The sequence below is a fragment of the Ranitomeya variabilis genome, chromosome 5 (assembly GCF_051348905.1).
Source record: "Ranitomeya variabilis isolate aRanVar5 chromosome 5, aRanVar5.hap1, whole genome shotgun sequence".
NCBI lineage: Eukaryota > Metazoa > Chordata > Amphibia > Anura > Dendrobatidae > Ranitomeya > Ranitomeya variabilis.
The window spans coordinates 689734466-689748927 of NC_135236.1; the positions used below are offsets into that span (position 1 = coordinate 689734466).

Consider the following 14462-nt stretch of genomic DNA (forward strand, 5'->3'; position numbering starts at 1 on the left):
ACTGCTTTGCCACCAACCCAAGTTAGTGTAGAGAGGTTGTTCTCTGCTCTCAAAATAATTAGATCAGATTTGAGGGCATCCATGAAGGAGGATCTGACAGAGGCAATACTTTATCTGAGGACAAATTTATAGATTTCTTCTTATTAACTGCATAACAGTGTTTATTGCATATTTACTTACAAGAGTTTAGAAAAGTTTATAAAAGTTATTTGCTATATTCTACTTGTATTCTAATAAATATAGTTTTTGCTCTAAGTGGTCTGATTACTTATATGATGGTGAGAAACTGAATAAGCACGATGTTAATATCTTACAACAGTAAATTTATTGTTACGAATTGGCCATTTATGAAGGAGTCGGAACCTGATAAAATCCAGGAGTCGGAGTCACAACTGTGGCTTACCGACTCCACAGCCCTGGTCTGCGTGGGATGAAGCAGAGGCCTGGGGGGGGGGGGGATCTCTGCAGAGGACATGACGTCCCCATAGGGAGGAAGCAGTGGCAGAGGGATCTCCCGAGAGGACATGACAGATCCTGTGGAGGAAGCAGAGGCCGGGGGATCTCCGGAGAGGACATGGAGGACCCCTGGGGAGGAAGCAGAGGCCGGGGGATCTCCGGAGAGGACATGGAGGACCCCTGGGGAGGAAGCAGAGGCCGGGGGATCTCTGGAGAGGACATGGAGGACCCCTGGGGAGGAAGCAGAGGCCGGGGGATCTCTGGAGAGGACATGGAGGACCCCCGGGGACGAAGCAGAGGCCGGGGGATCTCTGGAGAGGACATGGAGGACCCCCGGGGACGAAGCAGAGGCTGGGCGGGTGCATCTCAGGAGAGGATATGAGTCTCCGTGGGATGAAGCAGAGGCCTGGGCGGGTGCATCTAAGGAGTGGACATGACAGACACCGTGGGAGGAAGCAGAGGCCGGGAGGGGGAATCTCTGCAGAGGACATGACGGACCCCTGGGGAGGAAAGCAGTGGCAGAGGGATCTCTCTAGAGGACATGACAGATCCTGTGGAGGAAGCAGAGCAGAGGCCGGGCGGGGGGGTGGGGGAATCACCGCAGAGGACATGTTAAATCCCCGGGGGAGGAAGCAGACGCAGGGAAGATCTCCGGAGAGGACATGGCGGACCCTAGGGGAGGAGGCAGAGGCCGGGGTGGAAACTCTGAAAAGAACATGACAGATCCTGTGGAGGAAGCAGAGGCCTGGGGATCTCAGGAGAGGATATGGAGGACCCCCGGGGATGAAGCAGAGGCCTGGGCGGGTGCATCTAAGGAGAGGACATGACAGACAATGTGGGAGGAAGCAGAGGCCGGGTGGGGGGATCTCTGTCTGCAGAGGACATGACGGACCCCTGGGGAGGAAGCAGTGGCAGAGGGATCTCTCTAGAGGACATGACAGATCCTGTGGAGGAAGCAGAGCCCGGGGGATCTCTGCTGAGGACATGACAGACCCCATGGGAGGAAGAAAAGGCCGGGGGGGGGGGGGGGGGAAATCACCAGAGAGGACATGTTAAATCCCCTGGGGAGGAAGCAGACGCAGGGGGAACATCTCCGGAGAGGACATGGTGGACCTCAGGTGAGGAAGCAGAGACCAGGGGGGATCTCTGCAGAGGACATGACGGACCCCTGGGGAGGAGGCAGTGGCAGAGGGATCTCTCTAGAGGACATGACAGATCCTGTGGAGGAAGCAGAGGCCGGGGGGGGAGGAAATCACCGGAGAGGACATGTTAAATCCCCGGGGGAGGAAGCAGACGCAGGGAAGATCTCCGGAGAGGACATGGCGGACCTCAGGGGAGGAAGCAGAGGCCGGGGTGGAAACTCTGAAAAGAACATGACAGATCCTGTGGAGGAAGCAGAGGCCTGGGGATCTCAGGAGAGGATATGGCGGACCCCTGGGGAGGAAGCAGAGGCCGGGGGATCTCTGGAGAGGACATGGAGGACCCCCAGGGAGGAAGCAAAGGCCTGGGGATTTCTGGAGAGGACATGGAGGACCCCCAGGGAGGAAGCAGAGGCCTGGGGATCTCTGGAGAGGACATGGAGGACCCCTGGGGAGGAAGCAGAGGCCGGGGGATCTCTGGAGAGGACATGGAGGACACCCGGGGACAAAGCAGATGTCGGGGGATCTCTGTAGAGGACATGGAGGACCCCCGGGGAGGAAGCAAAGGCCAGGGGTCCATCATTTGTGAGGAAACCTACAATGTGGATTATCAATCTCCCCCTATTCTGAGTATGCAGTTCCTCTACAGAGTGAATGTAACCAGATCCCCTCTACCCCACATAGGACGATGCGGGTTGTGCTGCCAGTACCCGAGTCGTTCATCTTGATGCTGCGCAGAAGGTCGCCTCGGATTGGATGCTTGGCCTTGTAGCAGAGGCGGTGGACATTGCCCGCGGTGTCATCTCCGGAGAGGGTGGTCAGATCAATGCAGGTGATGGCTTTCAGCAGCCAGGCCGCCTGTACAGGACAGGAGCGAAGGGTTAATAAGCACCAATGCACCCCCCCAGTCCAGATGAGACCCCTCCTCACCTGCCAGTCCTTCTTCACTGTCCTACGGCTCTGAATCTGCTCCGCGCGTCTGAGGACGGCCGGCTGATTGACCGCAACTCGGGAAACCCACCCAAGGTCTGGAAATGAGGGGAAGTCAGATGCGATAGAAGCTCCCCAAAAAAACAAACTGGCCCCCTGCTGCCACTGAGAAAGAAACTGCCCCCCCCTGCTGCCACCGAGAAAGAAACTGCCCCCCCCTGCTGCAGAGAAAGAAACCGGCCCCCCTGCTCCTGCAGAGAAAGAAACCAGACCCCCTGCTGCTGCAGAGAAAGAAACCGGCCCCCTGCTGCCACCGAGAAAGAAACCGGCCCCTCCGCTGCCACCAACAAAGATACCACCCCCTGCTGCCACAGAGAAAGAAACCGGCCCCCTGCTGCTGCAGAGAAAGAAACCAGCCCCCCTGCTGCTGCAGAGAAAGAAACCAGCCCCCCTGCTGCTGCAGAGAAAGAAACCAGCCCTCCCTTGGCACCAACAAAGATACCCCCTGTTGGCACCGACAAAGAAACCGCCCGCTGCCACTGAGAAAAAAACCGGCCCCCTACTGGCACAGAGAAAGAAACCGGGCCCCCGCTGCCACCGACAAAGGTACCACCCCCCCCCGCTGCCACCGACAGAGATAGAGCGCGAGTGCGCCCCCCCCCTCCCCCGCTGGAACCGACGAAGAATCCGGCCCCCCCGTTGCCACTGAGAAAGAAACCGGCCCCCCCGCTGCCACCGACAGAGATAGCGCCCCCCCGCTGGCACCGACGAAGAATCCGGCCCCCCGCTGCCACTGAGAAAGAAACCGGCCCCCCCGCTGCCACCGACAGAGACATCGCCCCCCCGCTGGCACCGACGAAGAATCCGGCCCCCCACTGCCACTGAGAAAGAGACCGGCCCCCTGCTGCCGCAGAGAAAGAAACCAGGCCCCCGCTGCCACAGACAAAGATACCACCCCCCCCCCCCCCCCGCTGACACAGAAACCAGCCCCCAAGAAAGAAACCGGCCCCCACCAACTGAACCCAACCTTTAAAAAAAGACCTTCGAACCCTCGAAAGAAACCAAACAATGTGCAGAGTCCTCACACTGAGCTGTCACTTCTCCCAGACCAGGGTGCAAAGTGCAGAGCGTGAACCCCAGAGTGACCACACGGCCAGAGAGGAAGAGAAGGCGGACAGCGACCGAGTCAATGAGGCAGCATGGAACGCAGCTACCGGGGACACGGGGGAGAGCCGCACGCAGAGACCGGGGACACGGGGGAGAACCGCACATACAGACCGGGGACACGGGGGAGAACCGCACATACAGACCGGGGACACGGGGGAGAACCGCACATACAGACCGGGGACACGGGGGAGAACCGCACATACAGACCGGGGACACGGGGGAGAACCGCACATACAGACCGGGGACACGGGGGAGAACCGCACATACAGACCGGGGACACGGGGGAGAGCCGCACATACAGACCGGGGACACGGAGGAGAACCGCACATACAGACCGGGGACATGGAGGAGAACCGCACATACAGACCGGGGACACGGGGGAGAACCGCACATACAGACCGGGGACACGGGGGGAGAACCGCACATACAGACCGGGGACACGGGGGAGAACCGCACACAGAGACCGGGGACACGGGGGGAGAACCGCACATACAGACCGGGGACACGGGGGAGAACCGCACACAGAGACCGGGGACACGGGGGAGAACCGCACATACAGACCGGGGACACAGGGGAGAACCGCACGCAGAGACCGGGGACACGGGGGGAGAACCGCAGAGAGACCAGGGACACGGGGGAGAACCGCACATACAGACCGGGGACACGGGGGAGAACCGCACATACAGACCGGGGACACGGGGGAGAACCGCACATACAGACCGGGGACACGGGGGGAGAACCGCACACACAGACCGGGGACACGGGGGAGAACCGCACATACAGACCGGGGACACGGGGGAGAACCGCACATACAGACCGGGGACACGGGGGAGAACCGCACATACAGACCGGGGACACGGGGGAGAACCGCACATACAGACCGGGGACACGGGGGAGAACCGCACATACAGACCGGGGACACGGGGGAGAACCGCACATACAGACCGGGGACACGGGGGAGAACCGCACGCAGAGACCGGGGACACGGGGGAGAACCGCACATACAGACCGGGGACACGGAGGAGAACCGCACATACAGACCGGGGACACGGGGGAGAACCGCACATACAGACCGGGGACACGGAGGAGAAACGCACATACAGACCGGGGACACGGAGGAGAACCGCTCATACAGACCGGGGACACGGGGGAGAACCGCACATACAGACCGGGGACACGGGGGAGAACCGCACATACAGACCGGGGACACGGGGGAGAACCGCACATACAGACCGGGGACACGGAGGAGAACCGCACATACAGACCGGGGACACGGAGGAGAACCGCACATACAGACCGGGGACACGGAGGAGAACCGCACATAGAGACCGGGGACACGGAGGAGAACCGCACATAGAGACCGGGGACACGGAGGAGAACCGCACATACAGACCGGGGACACGGGGGAGAACCGCACATACAGACGGGGGACACGGAGGAGAACCGCACATACAGACCAAGGACACGGGGGAGAACCGCACATAGAGACCGGGGACACGGGGGGAGAACCGCACATACAGACCGGGGACACGGGGGAGAACCGCACATACAGACCGGGGACACGGAGGAGAACCGCACATACAGACCGGGGACACGGGGGAGAACCGCACATACAGACCGGGGACACGGGGGGAGAACCGCACATACAGACCGGGGACACGGGGGAGAACCGCACATACAGACCGGGGACACGGGGGGGAGAACCGCACATACAGACCGGGGACACGGGGGAGAACTGCACATACAGACCGGGGACACGGGGGAGAACCGCACATACAGACCGGGGACACGGGGGAGAACCGCACATACAGACCGGGGACACGGAGGAGAACCGCACATACAGACCGGGGACACGGAGGAGAACCGCACATACAGACCGGGGACACGGGGGAGAACCGCACATACAGACCGGGGACACGGAGGAGAACCGCACATACAGACCGGGGACACGGGGGAGAACCGCACATACAGACCGGGGACACGGGGGAGAACCGCACATACAGACCGGGGACACGGGGGAGAACCGCACATACAGACCGGGGACACGGGGGAGAACCGCACATACAGACCGGGGACACGGGGGAGAACCGCACATACAGACCGGGGACACGGAGGAGAACCGCACATACAGACCGGGGACACGGGGGAGAGCCGCACATACAGACCGGGGACACGGAGGAGAACCGCACATACAGACCGGGGACACGGGGGAGAACCGCACATACAGACCGGGGACACGGGGGAGAGCCGCACATACAGACCGGGGACACGGAGGAGAACCGCACATACAGACCGGGGACACGGGGGAGAACTGCACATACAGACCGGGGACACGGGGGAGAACCGCACATACAGACCGGGGACACGGAGGAGAACCGCACATACAGACCGGGGACACGGGGGAGAACCGCACATACAGACCGGGGACACGGGGGAGAACCGCACATACAGACCGGGGACACGGAGGAGAACCGCACATACAGACCGGGGACACGGGGGAGAGCCGCACATACAGACCGGGGACACGGAGGAGAACCGCACATACAGACCGGGGACACGGGGGAGAGCCGCACATACAGACCGGGGACACGGGGGAGAGCCGCACATACAGACCGGGGACACGGAGGAGAACCGCACATACAGGCCGGGGACACGGGGGAGAACCGCACATACAGGCCGGGGACACGGGGGAGAGCCGCACATACAGACCGGGGACACGGAGGAGAACCGCACGCAGAGACCGGGGACACGGGGGAGAACCGCACATACAGACCGGGGACACGGGGGAGAACCGCACATACAGACCGGGGACACGGGGGGGAGCCGCACGCAGAGACCGGGGACACGGGGGGGAGAACCGCACATACAGACCGGGGACACGGGGGGAGAACCGCACATACAGACCGGGGACACGGGGGAGAGCCGCACGCAGAGACCGGGGACACGGGGGAGAACCGCACATACAGACCGGGGACACGGAGGAGAACCGCACATACAGACCGGGGACACGGGGGAGAACCGCACATACAGACCGGGGACACGGAGGAGAACCGCACATACAGACCGGGGACACGGGGGAGAACCGCACATACAGACCGGGGACACGGGGGAGAACTGCACATACAGACCGGGGACACGGGGGAGAACCGCACATACAGACCGGGGACACGGAGGAGAACCGCACATACAGACCGGGGACACGGAGGAGAACCGCACATACAGACCGGGGACACGGAGGAGAACCGCACATACAGACCGGGGACACGGGGGAGAACCGCACATACAGACCGGGGACACGGGGGAGAGCCGCACATACAGACCGGGGACACGGGGGAGAACCGCACATACAGACCGGGGACACGGGGGAGAGCCGCACATACAGACCGGGGACACGGGGGAGAACCGCACATACAGACCGGGGACACGGGGGAGAGCCGCACATACAGACCGGGGACACGGGGGGAGAACCGCACATACAGACCGGGGACACGGGGGAGAGCCGCACATACAGACCGGGGACACGGGGGAGAACCGCACATACAGACCGGGGACACGGGGGAGAACCGCACATACAGACCGGGGACACGGGGGAGAACCGCACATACAGACCGGGGACACGGGGGAGAGCCGCACATACAGACCGGGGCCGCACGGCGCCTCCTCCTCTCACCCAGTTTGCTCCCCGGGTTTCTGGATGACATGTTGTTCGCTCTTCGTACAGAAGCCACTTCCAGCTCTGTGCTCCGCCCACTGTCATCATGTGACCGCACGCCCCCTTCTAGCAGGTCACATGTCCCACAGCAGAGGCAGGAGATTAGTTATAGACACCTAGTCCCATAGATCCCCGTCCTCCTCCCCCTCTATAGTCCCATAGATCCCCGTCCTCCTCCCTCTCTATAGTCCCATAGATCCCCGTCCTCCTCCCCCTCTATAGTCCCATAGATCCCCGTCCTCCTCCCCCTCTATAGTCCCATAGATCCCCGTCCTCCTCCCTCTCTATAGTCGCATAGATCCCCGTCCTCCTCCTCCCCCTCTAGTCATATAGATCCCCGTCCTCCTCCCCCTCTATAGTCCCATAGATCCCCGTCCTCCTCCCTCTCTATAGTCGCATAGATCCCCGTCCTCCTCCTCCCCCTCTATAGTCATATAGATCCCCGTCCTCCTCCCTCTCTATAGTCATATAGATCCCCGTCCTCCTCCCTCTCTATAGTCATATAGATCCCCGTCCTCCTCCCCCTCTATAGTTCCATAGATCCCCGTCCTCCTCCCCCATAGTCCCATAGATCCCCGTCCTCCTCCCCCTCTATAGTCCCATAGATCCCCGTCCTTCTCCCCCTCTATAGTCCTATAGATCCCAGTCCTCCTCCCCCTCTATAGTGCCATAGATCCCCGTCCTCCTCCCCCTCTATAGTCCCATAGATCCCCGTCCTCCTCCCTCTCTATAGTCGCATAGATCCCCGTCCTCCTCCTCCCCCTCTAGTCATATAGATCCCCGTCCTCCTCCCCCTCTATAGTCCCATAGATCCCCGTCCTCCTCCCTCTCTATAGTCATATAGATCCCAGTCCTCCTCCTCTATAGTCCCACAGATCCCCGTCCTCCTCCCCCTCTATAGTCCCATAGATCCCCGTCCTCCTCCTCCCCCTCTATAGTCATATAGATCCCCGTCCTCCTCCCCCTCTATAGTCCCATAGATCCCCGTCCTTCTCCCCCTCTATAGTCATATAGATCCCAGTCCTCCCCCTCTATAGTCCCATAGATCCCCATCCTCCTCCCCCTCTATAGTCCCATAGATCCCAGTCCTCCTCCCCCTCTATAGTCCCATAGATCCCCGTCCTCCTCCCCCTCTATAGTCCCATAGATCCCCGTCCTCCTCCCTCTCTATAGTTGCATAGATCCCCGTCCTCCTCCCCCTCTATAGTCCCATAGATCCCCGTCCTCCTCCCCCTCTATAGTCCCATAGATCCCCGTCCTTCTCCCCCTCTATAGTCCCATAGATCCCCGTCCTCCTCCCCCTCTATAGTCGCATAGATCCCCGTCCTCCTCCCCTCTATAGTCCCATAGATCCCTGTCCTCCTCCTCCCCCTCTATAATCACATAGATCCCCGTCCTCCTCCCCCTCTATAGTCACATAGATCCCCGTCCTCCTCCTCTATGCTGTATAATACAGATCTCCTGCTCTTCTTTCCCTCGGATTTGGAAAGATAATTCTCCACTTTGATTTTAAGTAAGTTACAGGCTGATCCAACTACAGTGGAAACGCCTCATGACAAGATGATGCTCAGTAGTGTGTGTGGCCTCCACGTGCCTGTATGACCTCCCTACAACGCCTGGACATGCTTCTGATGAGGCGGCGGATGGTCTCCTGAGGGATCTCCTCCCAGACCTGGACTAAAGCATCCGCCAACTCCTGGACAGTCTGTGGTGCACCGTGATGTTGGTGGATGGAGCGAGACATGATGTCCCAGATGTGTTCAATCGGATTCAGGCCTGGGGAACGGGCAGGCCAGTCCATAGCTTCACATTCCAGCCACATGAGGTCTGGCATTGTCCTGCATTAGGAGGAACCCAGGGCCAACCGCACCAGCATATGGTCTCACAAGGGGTCGGAGGATCTCATCTCGGTACCTAATGGCGGTCAGGCTGCCTCTGGTGAGCACAGGGAGAGCTGTGCGGCCATCTAAAGAAATGCCACCCCACACCATTACTGGCCCACTGCCAAACCGGACATGCTGAAGGATGTAGCAGGCAGCAGAAGGCTCTCCACGGCGTCTCCAGACTCTGTCACGTCTGTCTCATGTGCTCAGTGTGAGCCTGCCTTCATCTGTGAAGAGCACAGGGCGCCAGTGGTGAATTTACCCATCCTGGTGTTCTGTGGCAAATTGCCAAGCGTCCTGCACAGTGTTGGGCTGTGAGCTCAATACTCACCTGTGGACATCAGGCCCTCAGACCATCCTCATGGATGGAGCAACTGCTGTGGGTTGTAGATACCACCTCATGCTACTGCACAGGACCTCTAGGGCTGAGAGCAACAACAAAATGCTAAAGTGACCAAAACAACCAAAAAGGATGAGAACAGAGACATGGTCTGAGGTCTCCCCTGCAGCTCCTCTCCTTGCTAATGGTCCATCATTTCTATCTGTTGTCTGTTCCATTTACACAACAGCAGGAGCAACGGATTCATAATCAGTGGTGGATCATAACTGGACAGGTTCATTCCACAGAAGTGGGAGTCACGTGAAGTTAAACACCACACTGTAGGTGTTCCCTTTATATTTTTTTTTTTTTAGCAGTGTATACATAGTACAGTGCTAACCACTGAGCCACCAGTGACCTATACACAGTACAGTGCTAACCACTGAGCCACCAGTGACCTATACACAGTACAGTGCTAACCATTGAGCCACCAGTGACCTATACACAGTACAGTGCTAACCATTGAGCCACCAGTGACCTATACACAGTACAGTGCTAACCATTGAGACACCAGTGACCTATGTACAGTGCTAACCATTGAGCCACCAGTGACCTATACATAGTGCTAACCACTGAGCCACCAGTGACCTGTACATAGTGCTAACCACTGAGCCACCAGTGACCTATACACAGTACAGTGCTAACCACTGAGCCACCAGTGACCTATACATAGTGCTAACCACTGAGCCACCAGTGACCTATACATAGTGCTAACCACTAAGCCACCACAGTGACCTATACACAGTAGTGCTAACCACTGAGCCACCAGTGACCTATACACAGTACAGTGCTAACCACTGAGCCACCAATGACCTGTACATAGTGCTAACCACTAAGCCACCACAGTGACCTATACACAGTACAGTGCTAACCACTGAGCCACCAGTGACCTGTACATAGTGCTAACCACTGAGCCACCAGTGACCTATACACAGTACAGTGCTAACCACTGAGCCACCAATGACCTGTACATAGTGCTAACCACTGAGCCACCAGTGACCTATACACAGTAGTGCTAACCACTGAGCCACCACAGTGACCTATACACAGTACAGTGCTAACCACTGAGCCACCACAGTGACCTATACACAGTACAGTGCTAACCACTGAGCCACCAGTGACCTATACACAGCACAGTGCTAACCACTGAGCCACCACAGTGACCTATACACAGTACAGTGCTAACCACTGAGCCACCACAGTGACCTATATATAGTGCAGATACAGAGGACTGAGGTGAGGCAGTGGCCCTCTGACAAAGGTAAATGGCCACACCCTGGACACTGACTGCAGGTGGCATCACCGTACACAAATTAACTCTAGGTGGCGCTGCTGCACACCCTGCGCGCTGACTACAGGTGGCGCCGCCACAAACTTACTCTAGGAGGCGCCATCGCACACTGACTAGGTGGCAAGGTCGCACACCCACTCTAGGTGGCGCCGCCGCACACACTGGACACCTCAGACTCTGTACAGGGTTTATTCAGAGAACAGAACAGAGTACTTTATGTAAATACAGAGAAGCAGATGATGTAACACAGTGGTCGGGGGCAGGAGAGCGGACCCTCCATGATCAGACCCTCCCTCCACACAATGAATTCCATCCGTCGTCACACACGTCACTGGTGTCCCGTCACAACATGCGCTGCCAGGTCCCTCCTGCGCCATCATCCCAGAAGTTGTGCCGTCGCCGTAGATGGAGGACTCTTCCCGGAAAGCGTCTGGATGTTCATCGAGTCAACACGAAGACCGGAGCTCAAGCTTTCACCTCAGACGAGACGTTGTAAATGATGTCCGAGTTCTCCGAGATCAACTCATCTACTCAAAGAGACAATGCAGTCACGATGAGAAACGTCCCCTTCCCTGTAACCATCCCCCACAGAGCAGGAACAGTACGCAGCTCCGGCGACTGGGTGGGAGGGACATTACCCACCCTTGCGCCCCAATCTCCCAAGAGTAAAGTCTGGGCAGACCCTTCCCCACCCTCATACCGGGCAGAACACACTTCCACAGGCCGTACGTCTTGCCCACTGCCGTCTGCCACAGCCGTAGCGTGCCGTCCTCAGAGCCACTGGCATAAAGCTCGCCGTCCGGACTGAAGCGCACACAATGGACCGGACCAAAATGGCCTTTGTAGGATTCTATCAAAGGAAAGAGACAAGAGATCAGGATGACAAGAGCATGGAAAGGGAGGCAGCAGCCTCAGTGAGGAGTGGAGGCCGCCAGGGTAAGATTCCTCACCGAGCTCCTCTCCTGTGGTGTAGTCGTATTTATACAGCTTGAAGTCATCGCCTCCGGCCACAATGCAGTCCTTTTCGGGGTGGAGAGAAGCAGAGTTGATGGGAGCTGGTGCCTCAAACGACTTGATCAGCTCCAGGCTGGAAAGAGAATAAAAAAAAATGACCATCACAAGGGGCCACTGGATCTATAGGGCGGAGAAGCCTAGAGGCACCTCAGGAGAGTTCAAACACCGTCAATATCCAGACGTCGTCCGAGCAGGGACATGACCAAATGTCATAGTACGTGATGGTAACGAGCAGAAGTACCAGCACCACATACAAGAGCCGCCGTCACATCCGCTCTACAGCAGACACCACGTAGAGGAGGAGCAGCAGTCACCTCTACAGCTGGCACTACGCAGAGGAGCCGTGGCCACATGCGCTCAACAGCGGACACCACGTAGAGGAGGAGCAGCAGTCACCTCTACAGCTGGCACTACGCAGAGGAGCCGTGGCCACATGCGCTCAACAGCGGACACCATGTAGAGGAGGAGCAGCAGTCACCTCTACAGCTGGCACTACATAGAGGAGCCGTCATCACATCCTCTCTACAGCAGACACCACGTAGAGGAGGAGCAGCAGTCACCTCTACAGCTGGCACTACGCAGAGGAGCCGTGGCCACATGCGCTCAACAGCGGACACCATGTAGAGGAGGAGCAGCAGTCACCTCTACAGCTGGCACCACGTAGAGAAGGAGCACCCGTCACTCCTGCATCCGGCGTTACGTAGAGGAGCCACTGTCACATCCTCTCTACTGCAGACACCACGTAGAGGAGGAGCGCCCATCACCTGAACAGCTGGCACCACGTAGAGGAGCCACTGTCACATCCTCTTTACAGCAGACACCACATAGAGGAGGAGCGCCCGTCACTCCTGCATCCAGCACTATGTAGAGGAGCCACCGTCACATCCGCTCTACAGCAGACACCACGTAGAGGAGGAGCAGCAGTCACCTCTACAGCTGGCACTACGCAGAGGAGCCGTGGCCACATGCGCTCAACAGCGGACACCACGTAGAGGAGGAGCAGCAGTCACCTCTACAGCTGGCACCACGTAGAGGAGGAGCACTCGTCACCTCTGCATCCGGCACTAGGTAGAGGAGCCGCCACCACATTCTCTCTACAGCAGACACCACGTAGAGGAGGAGCGCCCGTCACTACTGCATCCGGCACTACGTAGAGGAGCCGCCGTCACATCCGCTCTACAGCAGACACCACGTAGAGGAGGAGCGCCCGTCACTCCTGCATCCAGCACTATGTAGAGGAGACACTGCCACATTCTCTCTACAGCAGACACGACGTAGAGGAGGAGCGCCCATCACTCCTGCATCCGGCACTACGTAGAGGAGCCGCCACCACATTCTCTCTACAGCAGACACGACGTAGAGGAGGAGCGCCCGTCACTCCTGCATCCGGCACTACGTAGAGGAGCCGCCGTCACATCCGCTCTACAGCAGACACCACGTAGAGGAGGAGCACCCGTCACCTCTGCATCCTGCACTAGGTAGAGGAGCCGCCACCACATTCTCTCTACAGCAGACATGACGTAGAGGAGGAGCGCCCGTCACCTCTGCATCCTGCACTAGGTAGAGGAGCCGCCACCACATTCTCTCTACAGCAGACATGACGTAGAGGAGGAGTGCCCGTCACTCCTGCATCCGGCACTACGTAGAGGAGCCGCCGTCACATCCGCTCTACAGCAGACACCACGCAGGAGGAGGAGCGCCCGTCACATCTGCATCCGGCACTAGGTAGAGGAGCCGCCACCACATTCTCTCTACAGCAGACACCACGTAGAGGAGGAGCGCCCATCACTCCTGCATCCGGCACTACGTAGAGGAGCCACCGTCACATCCGCTCTACAGCAGACACCACGTAGAGGAGGAGCACCCGTCACCTCTGCATCCTGCACTAGGTAGAGGAGCCGCCACCACATTCTCTCTACAGCAGACATGACGTAGAGGAGGAGCGCCCGTCACTCCTGCATCCGGCACTACGTAGAGGAGCCGCCGTCACATCCGCTCTACAGCAGACACCACGCAGGAGGAGGAGCGCCCGTCACGTCTGCATCCGGCACTATGTAGAGGAGCCGCCACCACATTCTCTCTACAGCAGACACCACGTAGAGGAGGAGCGCCCATCACTCCTGCATCCGGCACTACGTAGAGGAGCCGCCGTCACATCCGCTCTACAGCAGACACCACGTAGAGGAGGAGCGCCCGTCACTCCTGCATCCGGCACTACGTAGAGGAGCCGCCGTCACATCCTCTCTACAGCAGACACCACGTAGAGGAGGAGCGCCCGTCACCTCTACATTCGGCACTACGTAGAGGAGCCGTCGTCACATCTTCTCTACAGCAGACACCACGTAGAGGAGGAGCGCCCGTCACCTCCACATTCGGAACTATGTAGAGGAGCCGTCGTCACATCCTCTCTATAGCAGACACCACGTAGAGGAGGAGCGCCCATCACCTCTACATTTGGCACTACGTAGAGGAGCCGTGGTCACATGCTCTC

At 58.7% G+C, this 14462-nt stretch overlaps 2 protein-coding genes and 1 long non-coding RNA gene across 3 annotated transcripts in view; all 3 read right to left on the reverse strand.

The window, feature by feature from the left end:
• The window catches only part of DERA (deoxyribose-phosphate aldolase), a 30961-nt gene extending 23431 nt beyond the window's left edge, over positions 1–7530 (reverse strand). Inside the window, exons 1-3 of the mRNA XM_077267276.1 lie at positions 7363–7530; positions 2526–2623; positions 2306–2453 (exon numbers count right to left, since the gene is read on the reverse strand). Of these exons, the coding sequence (XP_077123391.1) occupies positions 2306–2453; positions 2526–2623; positions 7363–7393 (277 nt within the window). The 5' untranslated portion in view covers positions 7394–7530. The remainder of the gene's footprint in view (positions 1–2305; positions 2454–2525; positions 2624–7362) is intronic.
• A 2468-nt stretch (positions 7531–9998) lies between these two features.
• Positions 9999–10433, reverse strand: LOC143777169 (uncharacterized). Its single transcript, XR_013215986.1, has 3 exons — positions 10402–10433; positions 10255–10289; positions 9999–10064 (listed from the first exon to the last, which is right to left on the reverse strand). It is a non-coding gene; the product is annotated as an uncharacterized LOC143777169 (long non-coding RNA).
• A 697-nt stretch (positions 10434–11130) lies between these two features.
• STRAP (serine/threonine kinase receptor associated protein) overlaps positions 11131–14462 on the reverse strand; it is a 48965-nt gene continuing 45633 nt past the window's right edge. The window contains exons 7-9 of the mRNA XM_077267277.1: positions 11908–12044; positions 11658–11807; positions 11131–11484 (exon numbers count right to left, since the gene is read on the reverse strand). Of these exons, the coding sequence (XP_077123392.1) occupies positions 11423–11484; positions 11658–11807; positions 11908–12044 (349 nt within the window). The 3' untranslated portion in view covers positions 11131–11422. The remainder of the gene's footprint in view (positions 11485–11657; positions 11808–11907; positions 12045–14462) is intronic.